Source organism: Haliaeetus leucocephalus, unplaced genomic scaffold (genome assembly GCF_000737465.1).
Source record: "Haliaeetus leucocephalus isolate CR32 unplaced genomic scaffold, Haliaeetus_leucocephalus-4.0 Scaffold668, whole genome shotgun sequence".
NCBI classification, from domain to species: Eukaryota; Metazoa; Chordata; class Aves; order Accipitriformes; family Accipitridae; genus Haliaeetus; species Haliaeetus leucocephalus.
In genome coordinates, this window is record NW_010973104.1 from 1,477,939 (window position 1) to 1,488,449 (window position 10,511).

At 54.1% G+C, this 10,511-nt stretch overlaps 3 protein-coding genes across 3 annotated transcripts in view; 2 read left to right on the forward strand and 1 right to left on the reverse strand.

Moving 5' to 3' along the window:
* Positions 1-2,443, forward strand: part of FANCA (Fanconi anemia, complementation group A) — a 39,453-nt gene extending 37,010 nt beyond the window's left edge. The window contains exons 39-43 of the mRNA XM_010579696.1: positions 201-306; positions 706-781; positions 1,177-1,564; positions 1,663-1,794; positions 2,252-2,443. Coding sequence (XP_010577998.1) covers positions 201-306; positions 706-781; positions 1,177-1,564; positions 1,663-1,794; positions 2,252-2,359 — 810 coding nt within the window. The 3' untranslated portion in view covers positions 2,360-2,443. The remainder of the gene's footprint in view (positions 1-200; positions 307-705; positions 782-1,176; positions 1,565-1,662; positions 1,795-2,251) is intronic.
* Positions 2,438-9,429, reverse strand: ZNF276 (zinc finger protein 276). Its single transcript, XM_010579697.1, has 11 exons — positions 9,366-9,429; positions 8,809-9,310; positions 8,642-8,694; positions 7,563-8,060; positions 6,478-6,556; positions 5,204-5,284; positions 4,676-4,786; positions 4,524-4,599; positions 3,974-4,091; positions 3,627-3,726; positions 2,438-3,189 (listed from the first exon to the last, which is right to left on the reverse strand). Exons 1-11 carry the CDS (start codon positions 9,427-9,429, stop codon positions 2,904-2,906), a joined length of 1,968 nt encoding a protein of 655 aa, XP_010577999.1. The 3' UTR covers positions 2,438-2,903.
* A 142-nt stretch (positions 9,430-9,571) lies between these two features.
* Positions 9,572-10,511, forward strand: part of VPS9D1 (VPS9 domain containing 1) — a 5,189-nt gene continuing 4,249 nt past the window's right edge. Inside the window, exons 1-2 of the mRNA XM_010579698.1 lie at positions 9,572-9,636; positions 10,181-10,312. Of these exons, the coding sequence (XP_010578000.1) occupies positions 9,572-9,636; positions 10,181-10,312 (197 nt within the window). The remainder of the gene's footprint in view (positions 9,637-10,180; positions 10,313-10,511) is intronic.

Here is a 10,511-nt window from a genome sequence, read left to right on the forward strand (position 1 = left end):
GGTGATGAAGGCACTGCACTATAGTGCCTGATTGCCCACGGGGAATCTGGACTGCCAGGCGAGGGGAAAGACTTGGGCTAAATTTGTACAGGTTCTTTAATTGAGCACTTCACGTACACAATCTCTTATGAGGGGTTTCTTTCTGCTTTTGATGCAACTAAAGCCTAAAACAAACTAGACCTGTTCTTTCTGACACCCAGGAAGGAGTGGATTTTCAGACATCTCTGGAATGGTCACTGGCGATCTTGCAGTGCCTGGAAGAGAGGGGCATGTCCTGGCCCCTTCTCTTCCATTCAGCAGAGAAAGGTGAGCGAGTCCTGCCTCTACGGGGTGGTAAGGTGAGCTTCAGTGCTCGACAGGCATGCCCCAGCTCTTTGATTAATGAGTGTACCTGTAAGGAACTGATGGGCCTTTGTAAGCAGCCTGAAAAATACTTGCCTGAGTAAAAGCTGACAACATCCTGCTTCTACCCTGCAGTACGGTGACCCAGCTGATGGTCAGGAATGACTGAAACTCACTGTTGTTCCCTCTGGTAGAGAAAGCCTCGGAGGGGGCAGCTTGCTTCTCTCAGTGGTCACTACACCCAAGCATTAGTGTTTATTGTGGGCTGGAAGGAAACTGTGCAGCCCCTGTGCTGCTGTAGAAGTATGCAAGGTGGCATGAGGACCACTAAAGATGTTTAGTATTTCTCTCTGGCTATTGCAGACCCTAGCAAATATTGCATCCTGCGCAGTGCAGCCTCAAATGGTCACATCCGGCTCTTGCCTGTTGCATTCTACAGGTAACATTGTCCTGGGCTCAGAAGGGAGGTGGTGGTGAGGGTGGATGCGGCTGATGGTTTGCACATACAGCAGCTGGCACAGAGTTAACTGTACTGCTGGCCTGTAGGTGAGCTGAGCTCTTACCTTAGCTGTGCAGGAGAGAATACTTGGTCATAGCAGGATTGCTATTAAGGAGCCCTGTATCTTTTGCTAGAAGTTTCCTTTCAGCTTTGTGCTCCAAACAGGAGTGTCCCTGGCTGCCTTCCTGCTCCTGGCAGCGGGATGGCCCTGCACACAACAGGAGTTGTAAAATGGACAGCAGCAAGAGCACCAGCTGCATTTGCCTTGTGTCTTTCTGTGTTTGAGTCTACTACGGAACTAGTGCTAACCAGACATGGTGTGTGACCTCCTCTAGCCTCACCCCTTGCTTTCACCAAGAGCTGCTCACCAGAGAGCAGACCTTCCTCTACGTGGCACTCGATTTGTACATCCAGCTGCTTCGGCTCTTTGTGGAAAGGAAAGACCTGCTGTGGCAAAGCCCAGACACCACAGAGCATGTGAGTGAAGCTCAGTCTCTCTTTTTTCCTCTTTTAACTGTGAATCCTAGTCTTTATCCCTTCCCCTGCCACTGGCAGCATCCCTCTTGTTCCCACCTTCCTGTACAAGGCAGAGGTAGCTTGTGCAGGTGCCTTTGCAGGCAGGCAGCTTGCTCACACTTCAGGGCTGAGAGAAGCTGCCGGTGCTGCTGCCTTGCTGTTGTCTTACTTGTACAGGACCTCAGGGTGGATGTAGTCACTGATCAAGTGATCTGCTTAACCTGTGAATAGCCCCTAGGTGTGGGGTAGTGGCTCCTGTTTCACTTCTGGAGGCAGGGACCAAGACCTGAAAGTGACACTGTGCTTGGCCTTCATCGGCCATGTCTCTTCTCTGTGTTCTCCAGGGGGATCCCTTGGAGGTGATCTCCACAGCCCGGCAGTTCCTGTTTAGTGTGATCCCACGATGCCCTGCCCCAAGCTTTGGAAACATACAACCGGTATGTTGAGATTTTTCCCTCTTCTCCCAGTGTTTCTGCCTGCATAGCCTTTCTTGGGCACTGATCCTGTACTGGTGCTGCCTGTGTTTCCACAATGCATTTGGGAGTGGTGGAGGACACCTGCTGCTCAGTCAGTGCTATAGCCACATCCTCCCTCTCCCGGGCTGCATCTTTCTCAGCAACATGAAACACTGCTTTCACGTGGTCTTGCTCCCACTGCTTGCTTCATGCTTGGTCTTGGGGGGAAATATCAAGCACAGTGAAGTGGCAGGTGTTACAGTTTCCCACAAGCACGGCCTTGTCAGCCAGGAGACTGTTATTTCTGTGCGAGTCAGCAATAGCCTCCCTCTCCTTTACCTGCACTTTGCTGAGAAGCAGCAAAATGCTCTAGCCTTGCTGTAACTCACTGTGAGGAAGCACAAGCAGGTCTAATACTGGCTGCTTGCCCTCTCTCCAGCTACTGGCCACATGTGAAGAACTTGACCCAGAGCTGGGAGCCACTCTCCTGCACTTCTCAAGGCCTGCTGCAGCCATGGAGCTGGATGAAGAGCTGGTCCTGTTCTGAGCAGAACACCCTGACTACAGAGGAAGGCACAGACAAGGTGCTACCTTTCTCACCAGTGCTGTTTCTTTCAAATTACTTTGTAAATAATTTATTACAAGCATAACCATGAAGCTCTTGTTACAATAAAAAGTAGGTTACAAATTTCAGTTTAGACTTGCTTTGGGAATCTTTTTCTTTTTTTTTTTTTTTCCAAAACAAAATGTCTGCTTAAAGTTGCTCCACTGGCCTATGTACCCTTAGAGCCACCTGAGGGCATTTCTGTATGGGCAGCAGCCAACTTTGCTTCTACAACTGTGTGCGTGGGGAAAAGGGGGACCACGAAGGGGTGCTGCCAAACATCCATTCCCCTAGGATTAGACAGACTTAGTACAACACTGCTGAATCAGACGTGAGCATGGAGAATCACAGCATGATAACAAGCTTTTTCTGAGCAAGCTGAAGCTAATTCCACTGAGTTCTTTGGGAGACTAAAATGTAGATTAAAAATCTCCACTCTGCCATATGGTTTCTATAGGGCTGGACTGGGAAAGCTTCCCTGTCCCCCTCAGGTGGGCTCCTGTTGTGCAGTCACTTCTGGCTTTACTGCCTGGCTTTCTGAAGTCCCTGAAGTATTTAGGAGGAGAATGGGCTCTGGCTCCAGTGGCTTGGCTTTGTCCTGAGTCTGGGTCAGAGGGTGCACCATGGACATGTGGACATTAAGGTTATGGGCCTTTTCAAAGCGCTTCCCACACTGGTCGCAGGCAAACTCCAGCTCTGTCTCAGCTTTGTGTTTGGTCATGTGGTACTTGAGCGATGCTCGCTGTCTGCACTGGAAACCACAGATTTCACACCTGCAAGGCAAAGCAGAGGCTCAGCACCAAGCCTGAAACCACAGCCGTGGCATTCGCTCTTTGTCACGCTGAGTAAGCCCATGAGAAGATGACTGCAGCCTCAGAGCACCTCCTACAACTACCTTAGTCATGCAACACGATTCTCCTCCTCAGGCCTGCAGCTCATTGCTGGTAGCTGAGCATTCACCTGCTGAGCTCTGAAGGGCAACAGGAGTAGAAGGAGGCATAAGACTTGCTCAGCAATGGGAAGCTCTGGAGCTGGAGCACGCGTGGATGAACATTTAAAGTGATTCAGCCAGGACACCGCCAGCTACAGGCAGGGTTTGTATCACAAAATTACTCTGTGCTGAGGGCAGTCACTGTGAGAGCTCTGCAGAACTTCACTACCCCTTCTAACCCTTTTCTTAGCTATGAATGGATGGTTGGTGTGCACTTACTGGAGGGGCTTTGCTCCCGAGTGCCGCATCTGATGGACCGAGAGGTGTTTGCGTTGCTTGAAGGTCTGCCCACATTCATCACAGATATAATTACGTACCTCTGCAATGGAAAAAGGGAGAAAGTAATTGATTCTGCTGATTTCTTAGTACATGAAATGCATACACGCAGCTGCCCACACTTACTGGTGGAGTCTGAATTCCTCCCCCTGCCTCGCAGCCCCCACGTGATGGCCTGTTACAGGTTTACAGGCAAGGCAGACCGTTCTTACACCCTGCACAGTCTTGTGCAACAAATCGTTGGATGTCACACCCGTCATCTGCTGGGAGCAAAGCCTGCCAGGACACACCTGTATGAATGAGTTTCACGTGACGCTGCAGGTACCGGTCAATCATGAACACCTTGTTGCAGCCAGGATGAGGACAGGGCCTCTCCCGAACCTCCTCATGATGCTCTTTGATGTGTTTCTGTAAAGAAAGGACAGAGCTTCTAACTGCTGGGCTGCATTTTCCCCAGTGAAAAACTTGGATCCCCCAAAGAAATGAGACCCCCGTCTTGGCAGGCTCATGCATGAGCACTGCTTCACTCTGAAAAACCAGACTTGCATCCAAATCTACCCCTGACAGCAGGGCTTTAACAGGACACAGCAGAGCTTGTTCCAAGGGCTGCTGCTGAGCCAGCGGCAGACTTCCAGAACAGGAGGAGCATGCAGAGCCAGAGCAGCTTCTGGTGCTTTTAGGAGCACAGAAAAGGCCTCAGACTGCTTCGTTTAGTGGCTTGCCACCTCCTGCGGAGCTAGGCAGTGAATTACATCTGTCACAGATCCCTCTCCTCATACGGAAACTGTTCTGTAACACTCAAAGCTAGAGGTTTGAGACAGGAGCAAACCCCGAACTCACCTTCATGCCATCCGCGCCTCTGTAGACAGCCGTGCATCCCTGGTAAGGACACTTGTAAATGGTAGGCAGCTCCTCCCTGCAAAGCAGAGGTCTGCCGTCAGCCAGCGTGCCAAGCGTGGGGTGCTGCCCAGCCGCCGCCTGCTCCTTATTACCTTTCACATTTGATTTTTTTTTTCCAGCCTGGCTTTGGCCCTGGCTTCTTCCTTATTTTAGGCTCTTCTGCCTTCTTTGCTTCTTTGCTGTCGCTTTTCTTGCTAGAAGCCCTTCAAGAAGGAACAAGGAAGAAGGACAGTGGTTTAATATGTGATCTTGGTTTTAGTCCTCCCACCTAATTGTCCCCAAATGTTACACCTGGTCTGACGGCTTAGCCTGATGCTTGACCTGGCAAAGCAGGAGCATGCATGCCATCAAATACACGTGAGCCGAGCTGCAGTAATTAGTGCCAGGCCTGGGGATGAGGGATGTGGCCTGGCTTCAACCGGATGGGGAGCTTGGGGAACAACGGGTGCTGGGGCAGCACTGTGACCTCCAGGTGGGGACGTGGAGGGAACCAAGGCCATAAAGGAAAGCGATCACGTTGGCCCAGCCGAGTCCACCGCAGCACAAATGCAGCGGAGGTGGGCACCAGCCCTTCCGCTCATCCACAGTGAGCTCTGCTAACCACACAGTAAGCCCCTTACTTCTTTTCAGGGTAAGGCTCGAAGGAGTCATCTGAAGATTGCACGTTTCTCTTCTCATTTTCATCGTCGCTCAAGAAGTCCCTGAGAGAGAGAAGATGCCCTTTACCGATGCAGCACCGGGCTGGCACTTCAGCACTAGCGTCTGCAGCAGCAGCACTACGTATTCTTCATTCCCCATGAATCCATCTCCCCCACAGCATGGCAACGGCAGCCGAGGCTCCACGTGTTCTCCTCCCCTGTAATCTCCCCAAGCAAATACAGCACCGGTGAACACAGCAAATAGCAAAATCGGGTCCTTTTAGGACTAGATCTCTGTGAGAATAATTGAACCACTGTCAGGAGAACAAAAAACGGCTGTTACTGAAAAGATCTATTCATTGTTGAGGGATGTTGCTACTGCTTTCTATATGGGGAGAAGTAATTTTGTAAAGCAAGAATGTAATATAATTGTCCAGCACAGGTTAATTAAGCTGCAGGTCATTCTGTATTTTCTCATATGTAGCAGCCACATAGGTTTGGGTTTTTCTTTTTCCTCCTTTTAAGTCCTAAGCCATACAAGAAGCAATTAATTCTGAAGCCAGGAAACAGGCAATAAATTGTTGCAGCACTTTTAACATGACAGCTGACAGCTTTAGCTGACACACTGAAGTAAGTCTGCACTCGGCCATTTGGTGCTTTAGACTCCAAATGACTGGATTTAGCCAAATCTTTGATCATAAAGACTGCTAAGCTGCCAGTGTCCCTCCCACTCCCCATTTAATCGCTCTCCCCATGAGCAAACGGGGCGATTTCTCCAAGTGCCACCCCTCACCTGCGTTCCTGCACTGACCGCTCTTCTAGAGCCCCAGCCCAGAGCAGCCACGAAGGGGAATTGCTCTGAGGCTGAGGGGCTGGAGCAGTGGCACCCGGGACCAAGCAAGCCCCCCACATCCCCTGCACAGTTCCTTCCCCAGAGCAGAGGAGGGGGGGAACCAAAACAGGACCAGGTTTGCTGGAAGCAGCCAACAAACACAGAGAGCGCACGCGTGTGCAAACGCACACATGCCGCTGTGCAAACCGCCCCCTTGCAGCAGAGGCGGCGAGGAGGGGAGTTCAGCGCGTCAGCGGCATAAGCTTCATCACAAGCACTGCAGAGCCACTGCTCTGCACCTCGGACGCCGGTTCCAAGGGGCCTCGAGGGCCAGGTCACTCGTGGAGAAAGAGCTCTCCGAGGCGGGTCATTTCATACTCGCAAAGAAGACATTTAGGCTATTTTAAACCCACTCTTCTCTCACCCCTCAGAAAGGTCACTGAACTCGTCTTTTACCCGCTCATCCGATGTTGCAGACAGAACCTGCTTCCCACTCAACTGTCCTAGGGAATGAAGGAGAACACGGTGCGTTACAAGGAAAAGCAGCAAAAACAAGCCAGCGAAGACAGCTGCTGAGAAGAAACCAACCACTCCAGGTTCACTCAGTGTGGCTCATACCATGTGAAAATACGTGCTCCATGACAAGTTAATGATTATTTAAACCAAACTCTGTGTCTTGTGTGCTTGGAGACCGCTCTACCTGCACCCCAGGGACAGGAGAACCTTTACCCTGCAGCTCCCACGAGCATCTTTTGGTTTCTCCCATGACACCTGCTCTGTAATCAAAAGACTTGTCCCCAGGCAAGTCCCAGCTGCCATTCCTCTTTACAGCAGCAGACAGCTCCTGTGGCTGAGCTAAACCCAGCCCAACTTCTGTAACTCAAAAGGGGTGTTAATTCCTTTCTTCTGGAAGTGGTGTTTGGGGGAGTTCAATAGTAAACCCACGTTACATTAACTTGGCCCACGAGCAAGCCCACCTGGCAACTTTACTTTGCAGACAGAAGGGGCTCTTGCTGTTCAGCATCACCTGCACCAGAGGAGGGGAAACCTCTCCTTGCCGGAATACGGACAGGGTTTGGATTTGGATTAAGCAGAAAGAAACATCTGGCAAATGTGGTGCTGGAGAACCAGGGACTGTTCTGCACCGCTCAGCAGGCACATATCCCCTGGCAAGAGCAAGGCAGCAGGATCTCACCAGCCAGGTGCAGCCTGCTAATGAATGACCAAGTCTCAGCCCTTCTATCAGAGGGGGAAATAGCACACAGGGTGAGGAGACTGGCTCTTTGTGTGACGTAGCCAGCTGGAGCTCGGTGTTCCCCCTTCCCTTCTGCAAGGCTCAGAGGCAATTCTCTGAGCAACCAGCACTCCCCAGCCAGAGTCTGCGTCCTCCCTGAGGAGCAGCAGTCTCCGAGGAGGGGGCCCAGCCCCACTGTTGCTCCCTGGGCCAGCTCTCCGGCTCTTTGCCCTTCCCCAGAGACCGGGAGGGAGATCAGAAGGCAAATCCCTTACCTGTGGCACTGCTCAGTGGTGACACGGGCTGCGGCAGGGCTTTCTCCTGTAAGGACGCCGTGCTGTCCAGTTGCGAGTGAGATGAATCCCTGTTCTGCGGCGGCTCATTCTCCACGTTCAGTGGCACTGATGTGGTCCCTTTGTTTGTGGGCTGCTGGCAAGGAGTTGTCCTTACTGGAGCATGCTGGGGTTTGGGAGCAGAAACAGCCTCAGCATTGTCTGCCCCTGCCCCGTTGTCAGTCAAGCGCTGCGCCGTGCCCTTGTTCCACTCCCGTTTGACAGACAAGGCGTTGTCGACAAGCACCGTGCTACAGTCCGAATCTGTATCCATGACGTAGTCGTGCCCGTCCCCGCAGCCCCAGACGGCACGGATGATGCCGCAGTATTCGGAGGAGAGCACGCTCTGCAGGCTGGGCACCAATGGGCAGCTCCCGGCGTGTGTGTGCGTCCACGTCACCAGGCTGTGCAGGCATTGGGGGCTGGAGGTGATCAGGTCAACTGTCAGAGGGGAGAGGCAGCATGTGCACAGTCAGTCCCCTGGGCCAGCCAAGGGCACAGCCAGCCATGGGGAGGGACAGCGAGGGACCCGCTCCCCCCTCCAGGGAGGGGACAGGGCTGCAGACCCGCTCCTGCACTGCACTTCTGCGTCAGAAGGCGGGTGGGAGACAGCCTAAAGGCGCTGCACCCAGATGGACCGGGGTGAGGGCTCTCCCATTGACTGCCAATATCATTAATTTTATAGCTGAAAGTGTATTTCTCATTGCCCCCCAGCATCTGATGGCAGCTGGCCCAGACCCACTCTGCTCTTTGCACCCCCTGCATGAGCCTGAGCCTCTTCAGCTCAGCTCGGGGAGGCTGCTGCCCAGTGAGGATCCTGCCGAGAAGCCAGAGGGGAGAGCCTGTGGCAGAGGGAGGAGGGTTAGGAACCCTAACAAGCCAGACCAGGGCACGGTCCCCATGCTGAGGGACGCAGGAACCGCCCTGCCGGGTGGTCGTTCCTCAACACCCGTAAAACCCAGCCCTTTGTTGATGGTATCACAGAAAAAAAAAGGAAAGCAGCTCCAGGAGCAGGCACTCACCCAGACAGGAGGCACCTCCTTCTGTGCCCGGCTGGGCCTGGCCCGCACCATTCCTGCAAAAGCCAGAAAAGCACAGTGGGGTCTTGAGGGTTACAGAGGGACCATGCGCCAACACACAGCAATTTACTACTCCTGATAACTCCCGGGAAGAAAGAATGACAACGTACTTTCCTTTCGACTTTACGTGGCCTGTGGGAGACGCGTTCACCCTCTGGATAAACGTCCTGAGGACACTGCGGCATTTGTAGAACTGGGCATGGCATTTCTTGCAGACGAACTGGGGGAGCGCGGGGTCCTGCCGCACCGCCACGCCGACCAGCCGCTGGAAGTCGGTGAAGAAGACCTGATCCACGCGGCGCTGCTTCTCTGAGTTCTCCCCCATCACAGGCACCTTCCCGAAAGCATTGCGCAGGCTCCTGGAGGAGAACTTCCCATGGCAGAGACGACAATACCCAGTGCTCAAAGCTCTGCCAATTCCTGCTGGAGAAGGATTGAACACAGCCGCTGGGTGCCTGCCGCAAGAGTACAGTGGCCAGCTATGGCCCGAAGGCACTGGCGTGCTGGAAGATGTTCCCCTTCCCTTGATCCAGGCTGCCTCTGAAGCCCTGGCTTCAGCACCAGCACAGAAAAGCCAGACAGGAAGAGAGAGACCTTCCCTTTGACCCCCCGCTGCAGATCAGGACTGCTCTGCAACTGGCTTGACCCTAAAATCAGCCTTTCTCGCCCAATTGCCCCAGCGGAGGAACCTCCTCCCAGCTGTGGCGTTCCCGGGGCTCGCTCACACGCATTTGTGCTTTTGCCAACACTGTTCCTTGGCTTAAGTAGTTCTTCTCCCTCCCCAGTGTTTATCTCTAAAGTATTTATAGCCAGCAGTCATGTCCCTCAGCCGCTGCGAGCCTGAGCCGCCCCAGCTCTTGCAGCCCCTTTGAGATGCGCCATTTCTCAGCCACCCTGACGGTGCCCTGCGGCGGAGCTGGAGATGCGAAGCTCTTGAGGTGGGGAGTAAGGCCAACCCGGAGCAGCGGGGCAGGATGTAAAGCGTCTTTCCCGCTCCCAGTTCACTGACTGCCCGGCTCTCCTGCCCGGCAGCCCCGTGAGCCTGCCCGGCCACCTCCCTCCCCATCCTGTAGCATCTCTGCTCTGCGGAGCACTGCTCCATCCCTCCACTGCACCCTGACTGCCTGCCGGTGTGAGGAAAACTCCCCAACGTGGCCTCTTCCCAGCCCTGGTGCAACATGGCTGTGCTCTAAACCCTCCGGTCCCCCCACCTGGGGGGGACAGGGAGGGAGCAGGGTCCTGCCTGCGGCCCTCTGCCAGCCATCACCAAAACCACATGAACGGCCTTCAGAGCAATTCGGGGTCGCATTGCACACCGGAGACCGCCGGCGGGGACAACCTACAGAGCCCAGGAAGGGCAGCACGCATTGGGGGAAGCATTTTGGAGGTGCCGTCCCAGAGGCACGTGCAAGCGCTTCCTCCATTTGTCGTTGACACCCAACGTTGAACCGTTTGGCGGTCAAACTTATCTCCTGCCTCCAGCCATGCTGACAGCAAAATGTTCGGCCGTCGGCCGCCTCCAAACCAGGGCCGGATGACGGCAGAGCACCGGAGGACGGAGGGGAGGGTCAGCTCGCCTCATCGTGCTGCCGAAACCTCTCCTTACCTCGCTACGTACCGGGCACTGGGAGCCTCGGCTCTTCAGCACTGAAGACGTGCCACGCAAACAGGCAAATCCCTGCCCTGGCCACCGGGCAGATCCAGCCACCCGATTGTCTGCCGATAGCACGGAGCCCCGGGAAGGCCGGTCTGCTCCCCGGTAGAGGGGAGAAGCCCCTCCGTGCCGGGCCTCACGCCCGCCGCTCCCCCCCCC